The sequence below is a fragment of the Bombina bombina genome, chromosome 1, assembly GCF_027579735.1.
Source record: "Bombina bombina isolate aBomBom1 chromosome 1, aBomBom1.pri, whole genome shotgun sequence".
Classification (NCBI taxonomy): domain Eukaryota; kingdom Metazoa; phylum Chordata; class Amphibia; order Anura; family Bombinatoridae; genus Bombina; species Bombina bombina.
This window is the reverse complement of record NC_069499.1, coordinates 1,456,049,692-1,456,074,649: the sequence shown is the minus strand read 5'-3', so window position 1 is coordinate 1,456,074,649 and position 24,958 is coordinate 1,456,049,692. Positions and strand designations below refer to the sequence as shown.

Below are 24,958 nucleotides of genomic sequence, written 5' to 3'. Positions count from 1 at the left end.
GAGGAAGCTTGGCGTTCTGTCGAGACGCCATGAGATCTATCTCTGGTTTGCCCCAACGTCGAAGTATTTGGGCAAAGACCTCCGGATGAAGTTCCCACTCCCCCGGATGAAAAGTCTGACGACTTAAGAAATCCGCCTCCCAGTTCTCCACTCCCGGGATGTGGATTGCTGACAGGTGGCAAGAGTGAGACTCTGCCCAGCAAATTATCTTTGATACTTCCATCATAGCTAGGGAGCTTCTTGTCCCTCCCTGATGGTTGATGTAAGCTACAGTCGTGATGTTGTCCGACTGAAACCTGATGAACCCCCGAGTTGTCAACTGGGGCCAAGCCAGGAGGGCATTGAGAACTGCTCTCAATTCCAGAATGTTTATTGGCAGGAGACTCTCCTCCTGACTCCATTGTCCCTGAGCCTTCAGAGAATTCCAGACGGCACCCCAACCTAGAAGGCTGGCGTCTGTTGTTACAATTGTCCAGTCTGGTCTGCTGAATGGCATCCCCCTGGACAGATGTGGCCGAGAAAGCCACCATAGAAGAGAATTTCTGGTCTCTTGATCCAGATTCAGAGAAGGGGATAAGTCTGAGTAATCCCCATTCCACTGACTTAGCATGCACAGTTGCAGTGGTCTGAGGTGTAAGCGTGCAAAGGGTACTATGTCCATTGCCGCTACCATTAAGCCGATTACCTCCATGCATTGAGCCAATGACGGGTGTTGAATGGAATGAAGGGTGCGGCAAGCACTTTGAAGTCTTGTTAGCCTGTCCTCTGTCAGGTAAATCTTCATTTCTACAGAATCTATAAGAGTCCCCAGGAAGGGAACTCTTGTGAGTGGAACGAGTGAACTTTTCTTTTCGTTCACCTTCCATCCATGTGACCTTAGAAATGCCAGCACTAACTCTGTATGAGACTTGGCAGTTTGAAAGCTTGAAGCTTGTATCAGAATGTCGTCTAGGTATGGAGCTACCGAGATTCCCCGCGGTCTTAGTACCGCCAGAAGAGCACCCAGAACCTTTGTGAAGATTCTTGGAGCTGTAGCCAATCCGAATGGAAGAGCCACAAACTGGTAATGCCTGTCTAGGAAGGCAAACCTTAGGTACCGATAATGATCTTTGTGAATCGGTATGTGAAGGTAAGCATCTTTTAAATCTACAGTGGTCATGTATTGACCCTCTTGGATCATAGGTAAAATTGTCCGAATAGTCTCCATCTTGAACGATGGAACTCTTAGGAATTTGTTTAGGATCTTTAAGTCCAGGATTGGTCTGAAAGTTCCCTCTTTTTTGGGAACCACAAACAGATTTGAGTAAAACCCCTGTCCCGGTTCCGATCGTGGAACTGGATGGATTACTCCCATTAACAAGAGCTCTTGTACGCAGCGTAGAAACGCCTCTTTCTTTGTCTGGATTGTTGACAATCTTGACAGATGAAATCTCTCTCTTGGAGGAGAGTATTTGAAGTCCAGAAGGTATCCCTGAGATATTATCTCTAGCGCCCAGGGATCCTGAACATCTCTTGCCCAAGCCTGGGCGAAGAGAGAAAGTCTGCCCCCCACTAGATCCGATCCCGGATCGGGGGCCCTCAATTCATGCTGTTTTAGGGGCAGCAGCAGGTTTCCTAGTCTGCTTGCCCTTGTTCCAGGACTGGTTAGGTTTCCAGCCTTGTCTGTAGCGAGCAACAGCTCCTTCCTGTTTTGGTGCAGAGGAAGTTGATGCTGCTCCTGCTTTGAAATTACGAAAGGAACGAAAATTAGACTGTCTAGTCTTGGCTTTGGCTTTGTCCTGAGGCAGGGCATGGCCTTTACCTCCTGTAATGTCAGCGATAATCTCTTTCAACCCGGGCCCGAATAAGGTCTGCCCTTTGAAAGGTATATTAAGCAATTTAGACTTAGAAGTAACATCAGCTGACCAGGATTTTAGCCACAGCGCCCTGCGTGCCTGAATGGCGAATCCTGAATTCTTCGCCGTAAGTTTAGTAAGATGTACTACGGCCTCCGAAATGAATGAATTAGCTAGTTTAAGGACTCTAAGCCTGTCCGTAATGTCGTCCAGAGTAGCTGAACCAATGTTCTCTTCCAGAGACTCAATCCAGAATGCCGCTGCAGCCGTGATCGGCGCAATGCATGCAAGGGGTTGCAATATAAAACCTTGTTGAACAAACATTTTCTTAAGGTAACCCTCTAACTTTTTATCCATTGGATCTGAAAAAGCACAGCTATCCTCCACCGGGATAGTGGTACGCTTAGCTAAGGTAGAAACTGCTCCCTCCACCTTAGGGACCGTTTGCCATAAGTCCCTTGTGGTGGCGTCTATTGGAAACATTTTTCTAAATATCGGAGGGGGTGAGAACGGCACACCGGGTCTATCCCACTCCTTAGTAACAATTTCAGTAAGTCTCTTAGGTATAGGAAAAACCTCAGTACTCGTCGGTACCGCAAAATATTTATCCAACCTACACATTTTCTCTGGTATTGCAACTGTGTTACAATCATTCAGAGCCGCTAACACCTCCCCTAGTAATACACGGAGGTTTTCCAGTTTAAATTTAAAATTTGAAATATCTGAATCCAGTCTGTTTGGATCAGAACCGTCACCCACAGAATGAAGTTCTCCGTCCTCATGTTCTGCCACCTGTGACGCAGTGTCTGACATGGCCCTAATATTATCAGCGCACTCTGTTCTCACCCCAGAGTGATCACGCTTACCTCTTAGTTCTGGTAATTTAGCCAAAACCTCAGTCATAACAGTAGCCATATCCTGTAATGTGATTTGTAATGGCCGCCCAGATGTACTCGGCGCTACAATATCACGCACCTCCCTCTGAGCGGGAGATGTAGGTACTGACACGTGAGGCGAGTTAGTCGGCATAACTCTCCCCTCGTTGTTTGGTGAAATTTGTTCAATTTGTACAGATTGACTTTTATTTAAAGTAGCATCAATACAGTTAGTACATACATTTCTATTGGGCTCCACTTTGGCATTGCAACAAATGACACAGGTATCATCCTCTGAATCAGACATGTTTAACACACTAGCAAATAAACTTGCAACTTGGAAATACAATTCAATTAGAATAATATTAAAACGTACTGTGCCTTTAAGAAGCACAGAAGATCTATGACAGTTGAAAATTAATAAATTGAAACAGTTATAGCCTCAATCCTTGTAAACAACACAACTTTAGCAAAGGTTTAATCCCATTAGCAAAGATAACAAATTCTGAAAGCAGGAAACAAATTACAGAATAAACGTTTTTTATCTCAGTCAAACTATAATTCTCACAGCTCTGCTGAGAGAAATTACCTCCCTCAAAATAAGTTTTGAAGACCCCTGAGCTCTGTAGAGATGAACCGGATCATGCAGGGAATACAATGAGTTGCTGACTGAAATATTTGATGCATAGTAAAAGCGCTAAAAAACGGCCCCTCCCCCTCACACACAGCAGTGAGGGAGAACAGAAACTGTCAGAAAAACAGATTAAGCAACTGCCAAGTGGAAAAATAGTGCCCAAACATTTATTCACACAGTACCTCAGCAAATGAAAACGATTTTACATTCCAGCAAAAACGTTAAACATAATCTCTAGTTATTAAACAGCTTTATGTATTTCTTACAGTGTAATTCTAGTGAAGTACCATTCCCCAGAATACTGAAGTGTAAAGTATACATACATGACATTATATCGGTATGGCAGGATTTTCTCATCAATTCCATTGTCAGAAAATAAAAACTGCTACATACCTCTATGCAGATTCATCTGCCCGCTGTCCCCTGATCTGAAGTTTACCTCACTCCTCAGATGGCCGAGAACAGCAATATGATCTTAACTACTCCGGCTAAAATCATAGCAAAACTCTGGTAGATTCTTCTTCAAACTCTGCCAGAGAGGTAATAACACACTCCGGTGCTATTTTAAAATAACAAACTTTTGATTGAAGATATAAAACTAAGTATAATCACCATAGTCCTCTCACACATCCTATCTAGTCGTTGGGTGCAAGAGAATGACTGGGAGTGACGTAGAGGGGAGGAGCTATATGCAGCTCTGCTGGGTGAATCCTCTTGCACTTCCTGTTGGGGAGGAGTAATATCCCCAGAAGTAATGATGACCCGTGGACTGATCACACTTAACAGAAGAAAATACAATACAATACAATATATGAGCAACTACTCGGAAAACTTATTCTGTGCTTAAAGACCGTTAGCAGTCTGTTTTATAGGTCTGTTTAGGACTTAGTACATAGAAATAAGGGCTCACCAGAGTTTATGCTTTCTTGGATCTTGACTGTTGCATGGAGAGTTCGATCTGAAGTAGTTGCTGAAATAAATGAAGATCACAGTGAAAATGACCTTAATGGTAATGGCCATTGGAAATCTAGGTTAGAGAATTAGGTTAATAAAGAAGGATACAAAAAACAAGGTCAATAAAAGTGGTCATACATTTTTGGTGGAGAAATCATTTATTATGAGAAGGTGACACAGAAGGCTGCTGCCTTAGGGCCTTGTTGTTTTTGTGAGATAATGTTCAAATTTCACAGAGGTGTGCTTCACCTGTCTTTTCTAGCATTTCGTTACTGGGCATTTCTGCTATTAATATATACAATTGTCTCCCCAATATATGATACCTTTCACATAAAACGAGAGCCACTAGTATTTTGAAGAAGTGATTATTACAGCTGCAACATTAAGGAAACACAAATGCAAAACTGGTTATGTAAATGTATCTGTAAAATTTTCTCATGCCTGCTTTAAAGTAGAGCCACTGGATAGAACCATCTCAGAAACCTCACCCATATTAACAAGTGACTGGACATGAGCATTACATGGCGTTCTAGAGGTGTGTTTGGGATTTTATTACAAGACCAGAGACTCCTATTTTGCATTATCTTTCTTTACTACTCATATGCAGCCTTTGAAAGAATAACAAAGAACATAAATACAAAGATATTAGAACAGAACAGATATTAAGGAATAACAATAAGTAGCTAAGATGTGAGCCAACTTATAACTCCAAGAAAAAAGTGACCAATCAGAGAAGGAATAGTGACCATAAACTGACCAATATGCAGCTAAACCTCCTCTTTCTTTTGCTGCTCATCAATGAGATAAGTCATACACATATTCTCTAAGAATTTATATTTTATTTTTAAAATTATATATTTTTTGCTAATTATTTGTTTATTTTTCTTAATTCCCCCTTTTCGTTTTATCTCTGTTTCTTCCTGACACTCTACTTTTTCTTTGCCGTTTTTACTATTACTATTTCTTTTATTTATTTATTTATTTATTTATTTATTTATTTCAGTTATTCCTTTTTCCTGTCTTCCAAATCTCTTATTGGTCCGTGTATGTGGTCTTTTTTCCTTTCCCCCTTTTTTTAAAAGCTTTCTTACCGGTTTCCTTTTTCAATTATGCTTTTCCCTTTCAGCCGTTTTGTCGGCCATTTCACTCTGTGTGTCTCTGCTGTTATTGTTATTGCATTAGCCGCCATTTTGGGGGCCGTCCTGAGTCTCTTTCCCGCCCTCTCCTTACTGACGTGGGAGAGATACGCATCACAGCAGCTCCGGTCATAGTTGTCATTTTGTTGCTTTTTCTCACTTTGTTTTTCTCCTTCAAAGCCGTCATCTTGTTTATTTACTCTGTTGGGTTATTTCTTTGACTCTGTTGCCACCTTGTGGCTATATTTAATATTTATTCATATAAGCTTTTTCATATGTTTTTTTTTAAAAATAAGTTTCTGTCAGAAAAAAATAATTTCAATCAGTTTTGTGTGCTATCTTTTTGTATATATTTTTACAGAAGGGATAATTATACCTTTTAAATAATATTTAAATATCAATGTTAAAATGTCTGAGCCTCATGAATGTACTACCCCATTAACTGCACAAACTGTGCAATATATGATAGATTCATCAATGAATAATTTATTTAATAAAATGTCCTCATTAATTGGTATTAAAGAGGCTAAATAGTCCCTAAAAAGAAAATATCCATCTATAGCTGTTAAAGCAAGTAAAAAGCTTATTTCAAAATCTCGTCAGTTACTTTCTGACACAACTATGCCCCACAGCAAAGGAACTAAAGCCGCTGTAAAAATAAACCTGCACCCCAAGGGTACCCAAATGAGGGATTCTAGTGTAATCTCAAAATCAAAATCTAAAATTAAATCTTTTGAAAAAATGTCTTCCTCAAATTCTAATTCTTCAGATGAGGAAAATTATACTGATATTAATTCAGATTCTTTTTATGACTGATGATTCTAATTATTCTCCAGCTGCTAAAAAACATAAGAAAATGTCTAAGAATTTAAAAAAATTTAATGAGGAAGAAATGGAGTTTACTGACTGTTTAGGTAACCCCATATTTAATCCAGATGAATTACATCATCCTCGTTCCGCTGAATGGTGTCCATCTATTGACTTGGCAAAATTCATAGATTTCCAGCTACGGAAACCTTTAAAAAAGCAAACCCGAAATAAAATGAGGGCAGAGTGTCCTCGCCCCTAACTCCCCAAAAATGCTTCCATTACCCCTGAGGTTGACCCCAAAATTTTTAAATTTATTGGTGCCCCGGGTTATAAGCTGAAGAAGGGTGTTGACAGATCATGGAAGATCTGTCAAGACAAGTTACTTGATACTGTGGGTCCTTTAACTAAGTTATTTGAAATGTCAGAACTTGGAGTTGCAGAAAATTCTCCTTTGGATCCTTATATTGTACGTGAATGGGTACAAAGACTCCTCTGTTTTGTGGGTAACACTAATACAGCTATGACCCTTGAAAGACGACGCAACATTTTGCGTAAAATTGATCAAAAAATATCTGTTTTTGCCTCTAACGATATTGCCTCTAATGATAATGGCCTTTTATTTGTAGACTCTTATTTAAAAGAATTGAACCAATACGTTAACACTTTTTCTAATTTAAACAAAGTCAAGACCTCTGTCAAGAATTTTTTTATCCCAACCAGAATTTCTCTGACAGGGCCGAGAGAGGCAGAGGCCGCTTTCCCGGCCGTCAACCATTCTTATCCAGGTCTCGTTATTTCCAATCCCATAAGCCCCATTATTCTTCCCAATATCAGTCTCAGTTCCAAAGGAACTTCCAAGAGCCCTCAACCTCTTTCTTTTTTCCATCGAGAGTACGTCCATGAAATCAAAGAGGTTTCAGAGGCAGAGCAAAAGCAAGACAAGCTCCAGGTAAATATGTTATTTCCTCCCCATGTTCTTTCTTCCCCAGACAGAATTGGTGGCAGAATCGCCTTGTTTGCCCAAAATTGGGTTTCAATTACCACAGACCCTTGGGTTCTTCAAGCAGTGTCAGGCATTCATATAGAATTCATCTCCCATCCTGTTCAAATAAAACTACCTCAGCCTATTCATTTCTCTCAAAAAGACAAAATTCTGGTCCAAAACGAAATTTCAATCCTTTATTCCAAGAATGCAATTCTCCCCATACTTCAGCCTCACAATATCTATTTAAGCAACTTATTTCTGGTCAAAAAGAAAAACAATCAGTTCAGACCAGTTATAAATTTAAAATCCCTGAATGCTTATGTTGCATACCATCATTTCAAGATGGAAGGCATTCACTTACTAAGAGAATGTCTGAGAGAAAATGACTGGTTAGTGCGTCTGGATCTCACAGATGCCTATCTTACTGTACCAATCACCCAAGAACATTGGAAGTTTTTGACCTTCCGTTGGGAGGACCAATTTTGGAATTTCACCTGCCTTCCTTTAGGTCTGTCCTCTGCTCCTTGGATTTTCACCAAATTGCTGAAACCAGTGATAGCTTGGTTGAAACTTCGGGGTGTTCGTCTGATTTGGACGACATCTTAATTATGGACCAGAATTTTCTCTCTCTTCAGAATCATCTCTCTTCCACAATGTCCTTATTGGAATCTCTAGGTTTTATTGTAAACAAACAAAAATCAATTATTTCCCCTACCAAATCTTTAATTTTCTTGGGTATCCAGATAGATACAGTTCTTTCCATCTTGAGTCTTCCTCCAGACAAGGTGAAGAACATCAAGAAAGAAATTTCAAAAACGTTATCCAAAGATTCGGTTCCAATCAGGACTATAGCCAGAATAGTAGGTTTACTATCATCCTTAGTGATGTCGCGAATAGTTCCCGGCGAACATAGCATGTTCGCGTTCGCCGCGGCGGGCGAACATATGCGATGTTCGATCCGCCCCCTATTCGTCATCATTGAGTAAACTTTGACCCTGTACCTCACAGTCAGCAGACACATTACAACCAATCAGCGGCAGGCACTCCCTCCCAGACCCTCCCACCTCCTGGACAGCATCCATTTTAGATTAATTTGAAAGCTGCATTCTTAGTGAGAGGAGGGACAGTGTAGCTGCTGCTGATTTAATAGGGAAATCGATAGCTAGGCTAGTGTATTCAGTGTCCACTACAGTCCTGAAGGACTCATCTGATCTCTGTTGTAAGGACAGCACCCCAAAAAGCCCTTTTTAGGGCTAGAACATCAGTCTGCTTTTTTTTTCCCTGTGTAATCTAATTGCAGTTGCCTGCCTGCCAGCATGTGTGTCAGGCTAACAGTGTATACTGTGCCCACTTGCCCAGTGCCACTACTCATATCTGGTGTAACAGTAGTGTACATTTAAAAAAATCAACACTTTTTTGACTGTGAAATAATAGCAGACAGCTGCCAGTACCCAAGATGGCTGCCAATAAGGCAGATGGGGAGGGTTAGAGAGCTGTTTTGGGGGGGGGGATCAGGGAGGTTGGGGGCTAAGGGGGGGGGGGGATGTTACACCACAGCATATGTAAATATGCTAAAAAAATTTAAAAGAATTTTTAAAACCTTTTATTTTAGTACTGGCAGACTTTCTGCCAGTACTTAAGATAGCGGGGACAATTGTGGGGTGGGGGAGGGAAGGGAGCTGTTTGGTAGGGATCAGGGGGTCTGATGTGTCAGGTGGGAGGCTGATCTCTACACTAAAGCTAAAATTAACCCTGCAAGCTCCCTACAAACTACCTAATTAACCCCTTCACTGCTAGCCATAATACACGTGTGATGCGCAGCAGCATTTAGCGGCCTTCTAATTACCAGAAAGCAACGCCAAAGTCATATATGTCTGCTATTTCTGAACAAAGGGTATCCCAGAGAAGCATTTACAACCATGTGTGCCATAATTGCATAAGCTGTTTGTAAATGATTTCAGTGAGAAACCTAAAATTGTGAAAAATGTAACGTTTTTTTTTAATTTGATCGCATTTGGCGGTGAAATGGTGGCATGAAATATACCAAAATGGGCCTAGATCAATACTTTGGGTTGTCTACTACACTACACTTAACTCTACAAGCTCCCTACATGCTCCCTAATTAACCCCTTCACTGCTGGGCATAAAACACGTGTGGTGCGCAGTGGCATTTAGCAGCCTTCTAATTACCAAAAAGCAACACCAAAGCCATATAAGTCTGCTATTTCTGGACAAAGGGGATCCCAGAGAAGCATTTACAACCATTTATGCCATAATTGCATAAGTTGTTTGTAAATAATTTCTGTGAGAAACCTAAAGTTTGTGAAAAAGTGAAGAATTTTTTTTTTATTTGATCGCATTTGGCGGTGAAATGGTGGCATGAAATATACCAAAATGGGCCTAGATCAATACTTTGGGATGTCTTCTAAAAAAAAATATATACATGTAAAGGGATATTCAGGTATTCCTGACAGATATCAGGGTTCCAATGTAACTAGCGCTCATTTTGAAAAAAAGTGGTTTTGAAATAGTAAAGTGCTTCTTGTATTTATTTCCCTATAACTTGCAAAAAAAGCAAAGAACATGTTAACATTGGGTATTTCTAAACTCAGGACAAAATTTAGAAACTATTTAGCATGGTTGTTTTTTGGTGGTTGTAGATGTGTAACAGATTTTTCAGGGCCTGCCAGGGCACAGTGTCACACCACTATCTGGTGTAACAGTAGTGTACATTAAAAATAAATACAATTTTGACTGTAATAGATTGAATTTCAGTTAGTTGTCTGCAAGCGTGTGTGTCAGGCCTACAGCGTCTACTCTGCCAACTTCTGCCAGTCCACAGTGCCACTCATATCTGTTGTCAAAGTAGCTTGCACGCATAGTACCACTAATCGAAAAAAAATGACAGGCAGAGGCAGGCCACTGCGCAGGGGCCATCGTGGTGCTGTGATTCCCTTTGGCCCTAGAATAATGCCCAGTGTTCAGAGGTCACGTACCATGAACTCGAAAAGTTCTGAGGACATAGTTGACTGGCTAACACAGGACACCCAATCTTCTACAGCTTCCGCTCGGAACCTTGACGCACCATCCTCCTCCAGCTTAGCTTCGGGCACCTCTCAAGTTACCACTCGCCCACCTGCCGCCACCACCAACACTAGCACCACAGCCGCTTCACTTGATCTGTCAGAGGAGTTATTTACACATCAGTTGGAAGAAATGAGTGATGCGCAACCATTATTGCCAGAGGATGTAGAAAAAAGGGATATGTCTCAGTCAGGCAGCATTACACACATGGACGTACGGTGTGATGATGATGATGTTGTACCCGCTGCGGGAGTTTGGTCTGTCACTGGGACGTGGGCGTAACCCTTACACTACCTGATCGATACAACATCATACCTGATGTTTTAAAGCACGTTATTCCAAACAATTTAGGAATGTTAGGTGATTTATGCCCTTTATGGATTAAAACCATACTCTGCATCAACTATGTAATTTTCCATGGGAGTTTTGCCATGGATCCCCCTCCGGCACGCCACAGTCCAGGTGTTAGTCCCCTTGAAACAACTTTTCCATCACTATTGTGGCCAGAAAGAGTCTCTGTGCGTTTTAAAATTCACCTGCCCATTGAAGCCCGGTTCGCCGGTTCGCCAACTTTTGAGGAAGTTCGCGCTCGCCATTCGCGAACCCAAATTTTTATGTTCGCGACATCACTAAATTCATCCTTTATTCAGGCTATATTCCCCGCTCCTTTACACTATCGCGAACTTCAAAGATTGAAGATTCTTCATTTGAGGAAAGATTTTTCTTATTCTTATTTGATTTCTCTTTCTTCATCATCAAATCCGACGCCAGTCTTTCAGGCTAGGGAGCTCTTTGTGGTCCCTCCAATACAGGGGGCAAATGGACTCTGGAAGAGAAACGCTTTCATATCAATTGTTTAGAGTTATTGGCTGGCTCGTTTGCAGTCAAAAGTTTTGCCAATTTTTCTTCTCCAGTCTCCATTCTCCTGCGTATGGACAATATTTCTGCGGTGCAGTATCTCAATCGTTTGGGAGGCACCAAATCCAGAGATTTGTCCAATATTACCAAAGATTTTATTCATCTTTGTTTGGACAGGAATATTTCAGTCAAAGCAGAATATATTACAGGTCAATCGAATTCATCGGCAGATTGTGGATCTCATCATTTGATGGATTTCAGCGACTGGAAATTGGACAGGAGCCTTTTTCTCTCTCTCCAATCTCTCCCTTTTGTTTGGATCTTTTTGCATCCAGGACCAATTTTCAAATTCTCCCTTACTTCAGTTGGCATCCAGATCCGGAAGCAGCAGCCTTAGATGCTTTTCTTCATCTGTGGCCTCTCCAGGGAGTTTATGCATTTCCTCCCTTTTCAATTATTTCAAGGACAATTTCAACTGTTCACAGGGACCTTCTATGCTTAATGATTGTGACCCCCCTCTGGCCGACTCAGTCATGGTACACCTCTCTTTTGGGAATGTCCATCAATCTCCCAATTCTGTTTCCTCTCTTTCCTCATCTTCTCACAGATCCGGAGGGCAATTGTCACAATCTAGTTCTCCAAGGCTCTCTTCTTCTAGTGGCATGGACGATCTCAGGGGACCCTGGCCTTTCGGATGGAGCTAAGTCACTCATTCAAGAGTCTTGGGCCCCAGGTACTCGTAGATGCTACTTCACCACCTGGTCTAAATGGACTAGCTGGTGCTTGCGGAGAAACTTGGATCCCTTTTCTTCAAATTTAACTGATATTATCAATTACCTGTCTCATCTTTTTGAGTCAGGTCTAGCTTATAGAACAATCAACGTCCATCGCTCAGCCATTTCTGCTAGGCATAATTTAATTAATAATCTTTCCGTCGGTCAACACCCTTTGGTTTGTAGAGTGTTCAAAGCCATCAGATTGAAACGTCCTCCGGTCCCTAAACATGAATTTTTCTGGGACGTGGATCTTATTTTTTCTCTTTTCAAATCTTGACCTGATAATGCTTCTTTATCCCTAAAACAACTTTCATCTAAGCTTGCTACTCTTCTTTGTTTAATTTCGTTTAGAAGAGTTTCAGACGTGAAGGCTTTAGGTTGGAATTCTAAACGTTTTTCTCCATAGGGAGTTACCTTTTTTCTGTCCCATAGAACTAAGACTCTTTCTACCTCTATTTTCTATCCTTATCTTCCTTCCAAACCCTCTCTATGTGTGCTTGAATGTTTGAAATCTTATGAATCAAGAACTTTAACTTTCAGAAAACCCTCTGATAATCAACTTCTGATTTCTTTTATTCCTCCTCATGCTCCTATCACTTCTACTTCCATCGCCAGGTGGGTTAAATGGGTCATGAAAGAAGCCGGAATTGATATTTCTTTTTCAGCTCATTCATTCAGAGGTTCTGCAGCCTCAAAGGCCTTTTTAAAAAACTGCTCCTCTTCAACAAATTTGGAGTGCGGCGGATTGGTCTTCAGACTCTATTTTTAAACAGTTTTATTTCAGACCCATTCAACATGCCTTACTTAATTTATTTTCTTAATGTGCTTTAAACTTGCAAAATAGGAGTCTCTGGTCTTGTAATAAAATTCAGATTATCCTAGTTTTTGAAGGTGTAATCTAGATTTTATAAAAGACACAGAGACAAGTATTTTCCCACCTCAGTTATGTTTTATACCCACCCTTTTTTATGTTTATATATTATTATTAACATATTTTGTTTTAACAGTTTCCATCTGAACGCAATCCATTTCTCATATCCAGATTTATACCTTCTGTTCAAGAGGATTGCCAACCTTCAAGTAGACCCCTGACAAGCTTACCTTCTTCGAACAAGTTCTTCATATTCAAAATATTCTCCAATCAAATCTTCAGTTGCCTCTCATTTTTAATAATATGTTGTTTTGGACTGTTTGGACTTTTTGTTGTTCTTAAAAATTTGTCCATTGTGAGCATCAGTCAAGAAAGAGAAGGTTTAGCTGCATATTGGTCACTTTATGGTCACTATTCCTTCTCTGATTGGTCACTTTTTTCTTGAAGTTATAAGTTAGCTCACATCTTAGCTACTTATTGTTATTCCTTAATATCTGTTCTGTTCTAATATCTTTGTATTTATGTTCTTTGTTATTCTTTAAAAGGCTGCATATGAGTAGTAAAGAAAGATAATGCAAAATACTTGTCTCTGTGTCTTTAATAAAATCTAGATTATACCTTCAAAAACTAGGATAATCGGAATTTTCACCTAAACCTCACTCAATAATGAACAATTCATAAATACTCTATTTACCCTGTGAAGTATCTCATCTTATATTTGTATCTCGCTATTTCAAAGAATTCATTAGAGCCCGTTTCTTTGGAGTAATTTCCTTTGGATTCAAAATAAAACAAATTAATCATGGCGTTAGCAGAGGTGTAACTAGATTACAGACAGATTACATGTCTGCAAAAGGAGGTACCCTGTGCCCACAGTATGTGAGATGGTCTGACCCCCTATTACTGTATATAGTGACACTGTTTAACCCACAAGTACTGTATATACTGAGTTAATGACACAGTCTGTAATTGGGGGTCAGACCATCTCACAGACTGTGGGCACAGGGTACCTCCTTTTGCAGACATGTAATCTGATTCACATTTTTTTCCGTGTTAAATGTAAAAAAAAAAAGATATGTATCAAATGCACTTTTTTTGGGGGGGGGGGGCCCTTCTTAGATTCTTGCACCTGGGCCCTGTGGTTTCTAGTTACGTCTCTGGGTCCAGCCCCCCCCGCACTGTATATAGTGGTACTGTATAGTGACACTGTTTACCCCCCACCCCCCCATGCTGTAGTAACAAGGTCTGTAATTTGCTGGTTCCACAAACATACACACACACAGACATACATGCATAAATACACACACAGTCCCATACATACACACACACACACACACACACACACACACACACATAAACACCAATGGGTAAAACAGAAACACTAACCCCTGTAGTCAGAGACACTAGTGAAGCATCATGTCACACTCACGTGATATCAGTGCAGGCAGTGGCAGGTCAACATTTTTTATTGGGGGAAAAAAAAAAAAAGAAGGGCTTATGTGGTAGCAGAGAATTCTCAACCTAAGCGATTTACAGCTCATTCTACTAAATCGGTTTCTACTTGGGCTTTCAGGAATGAAGCTTCTGTAGAGCAAATTTGCAAAGCAGTTACTTTGGGCCCCATGTATTAAAAGGCGGGCGGACAGCTTCTCAACTTGCAAAGCTGTCCATTGCTGCATACGGGCCTATATGTATCATTACACACTCCGATGAGTGTATAATGCCTGCCCCTTCATTCGCGTGAGTGAAGGGACTGTCAATCTCTGAGAGCGAGTGAGCTCTCTGTGATTTCTCTCCCCCACCTCAGAGGTGGCGGAGAGTGTAAGAAACAGCGGTCTAATGAGCGAAGCTTCTTACTTTGCTGGAGGCAGGCTCACATATGCAAACCTGCCCCTATATATATACTAGAGGACAGAGGATATGTTAGCCAAGTCATTTCTGCTATCATAATACTTCAATAGGTCCCACAATATATTATTATGATACTGTTACTAAATGCGCCTGTACAAAAACATAATTTATGCTTACCTGATAAATTAATTATTTCATGGTGGAAAATTTGCTATTCTAAATGAAAGGTCACTATCACTAATTTGCAGGTGATCACCATGGTAATAATAAAGATTACATACCATACTTAGAACCAGGAAGGTTTTTGATATTGACTCCTGCTATAAAACACACAGGGCCAGATTACAAGTGACGTGTTAACAGTTACTCATGAGCTGCTTACACTCGTTTTACAAGTTGAAAATAAACGTGATCGCTTGAGCACAATTATAGTTAACGGGTTAGCGAGACCCCAAGCTCTGGTTAATCAAAAAATGTCACAAAACTACTCAAAAATACATTACAAGGTGCAGTTACACCATAACACTATCTAATAAAAATGATTTAAAAAAATATTTGAAATTTATAATGGCTCAAAGATATCAGGTCTCAGGTGTTATAAAACAACAGGCAAAGGATTTTAACTTTGAGATACATACAGATATATGTCTAAATATGGATGTGTATATATATGTATTTATATGCGTATTTATGTATTTACAGACACATAAATACATATATACAGTACATATAAAGACAGATAGGCCTCTAGTTATCAAGCCGTCAACCTCAAATACGCTGGATTTCCGCAGCGTATTTGTGGCGAGGCTGATTCGCCTAAGTTATCAAGCCCTACACACCGGCAAAAGTAGAATTTTGTGACGTAAGCTACGATCCGCCGGACTCAGTCCGACACAGATTGATTCTTACGTCACTCCAGATGTTCCGAACGCAAGTTCGGCACAATCTGACTACTTTTGCTAGTTATCAAATGACTAGCAGGTACGCTCGGCACTTTTCTGGCCCAGTGTACCTGGTTTTCAATCCGCCGCCCTGGAGGTGGCGGATCCCATAGGAATCAATAGGAGTCTGACCATAGCGAAAGTTCATGTTCGCTGCTGCCCGACATCCCATTGATTCCTATGGGAGATGTCTGCACCTAACACCCTAACATGTACTCCGAGTATAAACACCCCTAACCTGCCCCCCCTACACCGCCGCAACTAAATAAAGTTATTACCCCCGAAACCGCCGCTCCTGGACCCCGCCGCAACTATATTAAACATGTTAATCCCTGGGGGCGGAGCCTACAGCTGTAGCGGCAAGTCGTGTCTTGAGGGAGCTCCTGGCTCTTCTTTGGAGTTTTACACGATAATTATCTTGCTTTTCTCTAAAACTGAGCTTATTTCATAGCTAAAACCCAGCTAACTACTTTTTGATCGAAGATTCTGTCAACACTGGGAGGATCTTTTGGGATTAGTCTCTGCCTATGCTCTACAGTTAGGCCTCACAGCTGCTGCACTCACACAGTGTTTGTCGGTCTGTGGAACCGGGGCTGCCGCATATTCCCCCCCCTAGGAGACTGGGGTTACGAGTAGTACTACTTACTACTACAACAGAACACTTCCACTGACTGAGGAGTTAAAAAACAAAGAAAACGAGAGACAATATTCTATTATGGAGGCCTTAGAAGCAGTGGGCGCATGGGAGCGCGCAGTGGAGACCGCGATCAAACAATCCTACGAGCAGCTGCTAAAGGATCTCAGCAGGCTGCTTTTCACCGATGAAACTTACCATACTACTTTATTCACGGAGCCTGCAGATTGCTGTCAGCCGAGGGACATGGACGTTCCTCTTTTGCAACCACACGCTCAAAAGCACAGGGCCCATACTGCCGACGTGCCACAGGGTCTCACTGCAAGCCCGGAGTGGGAGACAGCAGACTCAGCGCACTTGCTGATGGAGACGAGTTCTGATATGAAGTCATCAGAGTCCCACATCCTAAAGAATGCCCGGCAGGCCGTGACTCCATTACCGACCTGGACGCAGAGTGCCGTGTCCCCAAAGTTAACTACGCTAGATGGCCTCTTTTTTCGAGCGGCAGGGTGGCCTGATCTACTGAGGACCCCATTGTTCTCCTGCTGGGATCCTGGCGGTATGTGCCGGCGGCTTCCCTCTGGGTCGCAGCTTACATTTTTTGAGTATCTCTGGTGCGGCCATTTCTAGGGGGAGCATGGACCATGCATAACTCAGACCCGGATTGCCAGCAAAACTAACCTTTGGGTTAACCGGTGTGGAGGGGGCGAGTGAAATCTATGACGCCATATTTGTTGCGCTGCCGGGCGGCAGTTCGCCTTGTTGTAAGGCTGGCGTGAGCAGGCTAGACTTCAAATAGAATTGATATATAAGGGACATGCAGAGACTCTCTGTCACTGAGATGACTAAAACTGATCAACCATGCCGCTCCTACAGAACTGTGGCCAAGCTCACCTTGTTACATGTAGACTGTGGGGATTGCTTGTGCTTCTAAGCGGGGTATATCTTATAATAGTTGTGAGTTGCAGCCCTTGAACTGATGTGCCCCGATCTCATGTATTAGGGATTACTACATGGTAATTGGAACTATATATGTCCTGTTAAACTTCAAATACATGGCTGCCATATCTCGCTTAATCACTGTATATAGTTGTGTACTGTACAATCACCCCCACGATGTGCGTCCCAGCACTGGCCCTGATATTTAATGTTGTAGCCATGAGTGCTTAGCCTGTACAGGGTATTATTACTTTCACATCTTAGTTTGTTAAGGTAGGCTTTGAGGCAGATGCCGGATATCTCAGACTGAGTCAGATAGTTGTATAACCATATTAGGTCTTATTCTAGCCTTCTACATAGACATACCTACATACTGTGATTTCTACATGTTTAAGTTACTGACCTAGGGGACTTCTGGTTAGAATATAAATTTTAACACCTATGTATATTATTACTAAATTAATTATCTTTCTATTAGGAGGATGCAATTTAAAGGTATAAATCTGACCACGGATACCAAGCCTCTCCACTAGAGGGGAGTAAAGCCCTACCTATCTACTTACAAAAGTGTCAATGCTTCCCCGGTTTTATTCACTAAGGGCAATACTAGTTGAGGCTGACAATAGCACTATTGGTACTTCCCTGCATGGTGCTTCCAATAGCAGTGAGATTTATATATACTTCAGCTCTAGAAGCTTAGTTAAAATACCTGCATAACCCACTTCTTTAACTCCTGCAATGTGGTCCACCTTGCTGCCCAATATATAGTACAGCTGGACAATATGGAGCTAAATATCCCAGTCTATAGGTACTAGTGTTCTTGGAATTGCCTTCATAGTTATATGAGCCAGGAGGTCAAATTCGGCACAATTTCCCCTTAATTGAGCGTTAGCTGGTGCCCCTAGGATATTATGCTCATCACTCTAGTACAATAATCTCTGAGGTCTGGAACTTATTACAATCCTTTATACATATATACCTAGCCATGTAATAATGTATGCGGTCCTCCAACTAGATGTAGGGGTATGCCCCCCCCCCTCTACCCAACAGCACAAACTTACTCTGGGCCTGTTTGCCTCCTATTGTCAGTGTTATTACTTGAACTAAAAGGTTTTTTTTTATGTTTATAGAGTTCCTGTAAGAGTTTAAAGTATTGACTCATTTTTCTTATTAAGCATTCACATCTCTGTATGATCCACATACACATCAAATGCATTTAAAATACACTCTTTTATATACCGGCTGCTTGCATTTGGGGTCCAAAAGTGGCCCACTTTGTTCTTTTCTTTGTTAATTCCCCTCAAAATTCCCTATAATGTCTAACACCTTTCTTTTCAGGGGGTCCAAGAGAGGCCTCAATTCATCAGAGAGGGAAATCACTGTTTGTGACTTTATGCTGTATTACAGGGGGACTTCTCTATGAAAATCTGAGGTTATTATATACTTATATAAGTGAGTGATCACCTGTATCCATGTAATATGTATATCGCATGATGTCTGCTATTTACCATCTGCGAATGGTACTTTGTAATTTTCAACACACCTCAATAAAAAAAAATTGAATATATATAAAAACAAAAAACAAAAAATAAAACATGTTAATCCCTAAACCGCCGCTCCCGGAGCCCATCGCCACCTACATTATACCTATTAACCCCTATCCTGCCCCCCCCATACCGCCGCCACCTATAATAAATTTATTAACCCCTATCCTGTGGATTCCGTACCCCACCGCAACTAAATAAATTGTTTAACCCCTAAACCGCCGCTCCCGGACCACGCCGCCACCTATATTAAACTTATTAACCCCTAATCTGCCCCCCCTACACCGTCGCCACCTATAATAAATGTATTAACCCCTATCCTGCCCCCCCTATACTGCCGCCATCTATATTAAACTAATTAACCCCTAAACCTAAGTCTAACACTAACCCTAACACCCCCCTAACTTAAATATTATTTTAATAAATCTAAATAAAAATTACTCTTATTAACTAAATTAATCCTATTTAAAACTAAATACTTACCTATAAAATAAACCCTAAGATAGGTACAATATAACTAATAATTATATTGTAGCTATTTTAGGATTTATTTTTATTTTACAGGCAAATTTAAATTTATTTTAACTAGGTACAATAGCTATTAAATAGTTATTAACTATTTAATAGCTACCTAGATAAAATAAAGACAAATTTACCTGTAAAATAAAAACTAACCTAAGTTACAATTACACCTAACACTACACTATCATTAAATAAATTATTCCTATTTAAAACTAAATACTTACCTGTAAAATAAACCCTAAGGTAGCTACAATGTAATTAATAATTACATTGTAGCTATTTTAGGATTTATATTTATTTTACAGGTAACTTTGTATTTATTTTAACTAGGTACAATGGTTATTAAATAGTTATTAACTATTTAATAACTACCTAGCTAAAAGAAATACAAAATTACCTGTAAAATAAATCCTAACCTAAGTTACAGTTAAACCTAACACTACACTATCATTAAATTAATTAAATAAATTACTAGGCAATACCTACAATTAAATACAATTAAATAAACTAAACTAAATTACAACCCCCCCCCCCACTAAATTACAGAAAATAAAAAAATATTACAAGAATTTTAAACTAATTACACCTAATCTAAGCCCCCTAATAAAATAAAAAAAAAAAATAATAATAAAAGCCCCTACCGTATTCTACATTACCAAGTAATCAGCTCTTTTACCAGCCCTTAAAAGGGCTTTTTGAGGGGCACGCCCCAAAGTAATCAGCTCTTTTGCCTGTAAGAAAAAATACAACCCCCCAACATTAAAACCCACCACCCACATACCCCTACTCTAACCCACCCAAACCCCCCTTAAATAAACCTAACGCTACCCCCCTAAAGATCTCCCTACCTTGAGTCGTGTTCACCCAGCCGGGCCGAAGTCATCATCCAAGGTGCGCTGAAGATGTCTTCCATCCGATAGAAGTCATCATCCAAGGTGCACTGAAGAGGTCTTCCATCCGATAGAAGTCTTCATCCAGGCGGCGTCTTCAATCTTCATCCATCCGGAGCGGAGCCATCTTCAAACGAGCCAACGCGGAGCCATCCTCTTCAACCGACGACTACCCGACAAATGAATATTCATTTAAGTGACGTCATCCAAGATGGCGTCCCTTGAATTCCGATTCGCTGATAGGATTCTATCAGCCAATCGGAATTAAGGTAGGAAAAATCTGATTGGCTGATTAAATCAGCCAATCAGATTCAAGTTCAATCCAATTGGCTGATCCAATCAGCCAATCAGATTGAGCTCGCATTCTATTGGCTGTTCCAATCATTTTTCCTACCTTAATTCCGATTGGCTGATAGAATTCTATCAGGCAATCGGAATTCGAGGGACGTCATCTTGGATGACGTCACTTAAAGGAATATTCATTCATCGGGTAGTCATCGATTGAAGAGGATGGCTCCGCGTCGGCTCGTTTGAAGATGGCTCCGCTCCACTCCGGATGGATGAAGATTGAAGACGCCGCCTGGATGAAGACTTCTATCGGATGGAAGACCTCTTCAGCGCCCCTTGGATGATGACTTCTATCGGATGGAAGACATCTTCAGCGCCCCTTGGATGATGACTTCGGCCCAGCTGGGTGAACACGACTCAAGGTAGGGAGATCTTCAGGGGGGTAGCGTTAGGTTTATTTAAGGGGGGTTTGGGTGGGTTAGAGTAGGGGTATGTGGGTAGTGGGTTTTAATGTTGGGGGGTTCTATTTTTTTTTACAGGCAAAAGAGCTGATTACTTTGGGGCATGCCCCACAAAAAAACCCTTTAAGGGCTGGTAAAAGAGCTGATTACTTGGTAATGTAGAATAGGGTAGGGACTTTTATTATTTTGTTTTTTTTTAATTTTATTAGGGGGCTTAGATTAGGTGTAATTAGTTTAAAATTCTTGTAATATTTTTTTATATTCTGTAATTTAGTGTTTGTTTGTTTCTTAATTTAGTTTAGTTTATTTAATTGTATTTAATTGTAGGTATTGCCTAGTAATTTATTTAATGATAGTGTAGTGTTAGCTTTAATTGTAACTTAGGTTAGGATTTATTTTACAGGTAATTTTGTATTTCTTTTAGCTAGGTAGTTATTAAATAGTTAATAACTATTTAATAACTATTGTACCTAGTTAAAATAAATACAAAGTTACCTGTAAAATAAATATAAATCCTTAAATAGCTACAATGTAATTATTAATTACATTGTATCTATCTTAGGGTTTATTTTACAGGTAAGTATTTAGTTTTAAATAGAAATAATTTATTTAATGATAGTGTAGTGTTAGGTGTAATTGTAACTTAGGTTAGTTTTTATTTTACAGGTAAATTCTTTATTTTATCTAGGTAGCTATTAAATAGTTAATAACTATTTAATAGCTATTGTACCTAGTTAAAATAAATTTAAATTTGCCGGTAAAATAAAAATAAATCCTAAAATAGTTACAATATAATTATTAGTTATATTGTAGCTATCTTAGGGTTTATTTTATAGGTAAGTATTTAGTTTTAAATAGGATTAATTTAGTTAATAAAAGTAATTTTTATTTAGATTTATTAAAATAATATTTAAGTTAGGGGGGTGTTAGGGTTAGTGTTAGACTTAGGTTTAGGGGTTAATTAGTTTAATATAGATGGTGGCGGTATAGGGGGGGCAGGATAGGGGTTAATACATTTATTATAGGTGGCGACGGTGTAGGGGGGGCAGATTAGGGGTTAATAAGTTTAATATAGGTGGCGGCGGGGTCCGGGAGCGGCGGTTTAGGGGTTAAACAATTTATTTAGTTGCTGCGGGGTATGGGATAGCCAGGATAGGGGTTAATAAATTTATTATAGGTGGCGGCGGTATAGGGGGGGCAGGATAGGGGTTAATAGGTATTATGTAGGTGGCGGAGGGGTCCGGGAGCGGCGGTTTAGGGGTTAATACATTTATTATAGTTGTGGCGGGGTCCGGGAGCGGCGGTTTAGGGGTTAATATATTTATTATAGTTGCGGCAGGGTCTAGGAGCAGCGGTTTAGGGGTTAATAACTTTATTTAGTTGCGGGGGGCTCCGGGGGCAGCGGTATAGGGGGTAGAACAGTATAGTATAGTGTGGGTGCTTAGTGACAGCTTATCAATAAAGCTGTAGAAAAGCAGAAGGACAGCGAGATCGCATGAGTGACAACTATCACAGTCCGCTGCTCATCGCCCCATACTTGGTGCGCGGCTTTTTGACAGCTTTTTTGATAACTTTGGCGAACGTATTCAGGTCCGCGGTGGCGATGTGAGGCGAGCTTAGGCGAGCGTATTGGGGCCGGCGAAGGCAGGTACGTACGGAGCTTGATAACTAGAGGCCATAGTCTATATAGATAGTATATAAAGACATTGTAGTCCTTTGCAGTTAAGTAGATGTAAACATTTAAAAACATAATTTATGCTTACCTGATAAATTTATTTCTCTTGTAGTGTATCCAGTCCACGGATCATCCATTACTTATGGGATATTAACTCCTCCCCAACAGGAAGTGCAAGAGGATTCACCCAGCAGAGCTGCTATATAGCTCCTCCCCTAACTGCCATTACCAGTCATTCGACCGAAAACATGCAGAGAAAGGAAAACCATAGGGTGCAGTGGTGACTGTAGTTTAATGGAAAAATTACCTGCCTTAAAGTGACAGGGCGGGCCGTGGACTGGATACACTACAAGAGAAATAAATTTATCAGGTAAGCATAAATTATGTTTTCTCTTGTTAAGTGTATCCAGTCCACGGATCATCCATTACTTATGGGATACAAATACCAAAGCTAAAGTACACGGATGACGGGAGGGACAGGCAGGCTCTTTATACGGAAGGAACCACTGCCTGAAGAACCTTTCTCCCAAAAAAACAGCCTCCGAAGAAGCAAAAGTGTCAAATTTGTAAAATTTGGAAAAAGTATGAAGAGAAGACCAAGTTGCAGCCTTGCAAATCTGTTCAACAGAAGCCTCATTCTTAAAGGCCCAAGTGGAAGCCACAGCTCTAGTAGAATGTGCTGTAATTCTTTCAGGAGGCTGCTGTCCAGCAGTCTCATAGGCTAACCGTATTATGCTACGAAGCCAAAAGGAGAGAGAGGTAGCCGAAGCTTTTTGACCTCTCCTCTGACCAGAATAAACGACAAACAGGGAAGACGTTTGTCGAAAATCCTTAGTTGCCTGTAGATAAAATTTCAGGGCACGGACTACATCTAGATTGTGTAGCAGACGTTCCTTTTTCGAAGAAGGATTAGGACACAAAGATGGAACCACAATCTCTTGATTGATATTCCTGTTAGTGACCACCTTAGGTAGGAACCCAGGTTTAGTACGCAGAACTACCTTGTCTGAATGAAAAATCAGATAAGGAGAATCACAATGTAAGGCAGATAACTCAGAGACTCTTCGAGCCGAGGAAATCGCCATTAAAAACAGAACTTTCCAAGATAACAACTTGATATCAATGGAATGAAGGGGTTCAAACGGAACCCCCTGTAAAACATTAAGAACTAAGTTCAAACTCCATGGTGGAGCAACAGTTTTAAACACAGGCTTGATCCTAGCTAAAGCCTGACAAAAAGCTTGAACGTCCGGAACTTCTGACAGACGTTTGTGTAAAAGAATGGACAGAGCTGAAATCTGTCCCTTTAAGGAACTAGCGGATAAACCCTTTTCTAAACCTTCTTGTAGAAAAGACAATATCCTCGGAATCCTAACCTTACTCCATGAGTAACTCTTGGATTCGCACCAATATAAGTATTTGCGCCATATCTTATGGTAAATCTTTCTGGTAACAGGCTTCCTAGCCTGTATTAAGGTATCAATAACTGACTCAGAAAAACCACGTTTTGATAAAATCAAGCGTTCAAAGTCAGCTTCAGAGAAATTAGATTTTGATGTTTGAAGGGACCCTGGATCAGAAGGTCCTGTTTCAGAGGTAGCGACCAAGGTGGACAGGATGACATGTCCACTAGATCTGCATACCCAGTCCTGCGTGGCTATGCAGGCGCTATTAGAATCACTGATGCTCTCTCCTGTTTGATTCTGGCAATCAATCGAGGAAGCATCGGGAAGGGTGGAAACACATAAGCCATCCCGAAGGTCCAAGGTGCTGTCAAAGCATCTATCAGAACTGCTCCCGGATCCCTGGATCTGGACCCGTAACGAGGAAGCTTGGCGTTCTGTCGAGACGCCATGAGATCTATCTCTGGTTTGCCCCAACGTCGAAGTATTTGGGCAAAGACCTCCGGATGAAGTTCCCACTCCCCCGGATGAAAAGTCTGACGACTTAAGAAATCCGCCTCCCAGTTCTCCACTCCCGGGATGTGGATTGCTGACAGGTGGCAAGAGTGAGACTCTGCCCAGCGAATTATCTTTGATACTTCCATCATTGCTAGGGAGCTTCTTGTCCCTCCCTGATGGTTGATGTAAGCTACAGTCGTGATGTTGTCCGACTGAAACCTGATGAACCCCCGAGTTGTTAACTGGGGCCAAGCCAGAAGGGCATTGAGAACTGCTCTCAATTCCAGAATGTTTATTGGTAGGAGACTCTCCTCCTGATTCCATTGTCCCTGAGCCTTCAGAGAATTCCAGACAGCGCCCCAACCTAGTAGGCTGGCGTCTGTTGTTACAATTGTCCAGTCCGGCCTGCTGAATGGCATCCCCCTGGACAGATGTGGCCGAGAAAGCCACCATAGAATAGAATTTCTGGTCTCTTGATCCAGATTCAGAGTAGG

At 40.8% G+C, this 24,958-nt stretch overlaps 1 protein-coding gene across 8 annotated transcripts in view; it reads right to left on the bottom strand.

Annotated features, from left to right (window-relative positions):
- LOC128653023 (mucin-5AC) overlaps window positions 1-24,958 on the bottom strand; it is a 353,148-nt gene that overhangs the window by 179,325 nt on the left and 148,865 nt on the right. For all 8 annotated transcript variants that reach the window (XM_053706088.1, XM_053706082.1, XM_053706103.1 and 5 more), the window contains one exon: window positions 4,255-4,314. In XM_053706088.1, coding sequence (XP_053562063.1) covers window positions 4,255-4,314 — 60 coding nt within the window. The remainder of the gene's footprint in view (window positions 1-4,254; window positions 4,315-24,958) is intronic.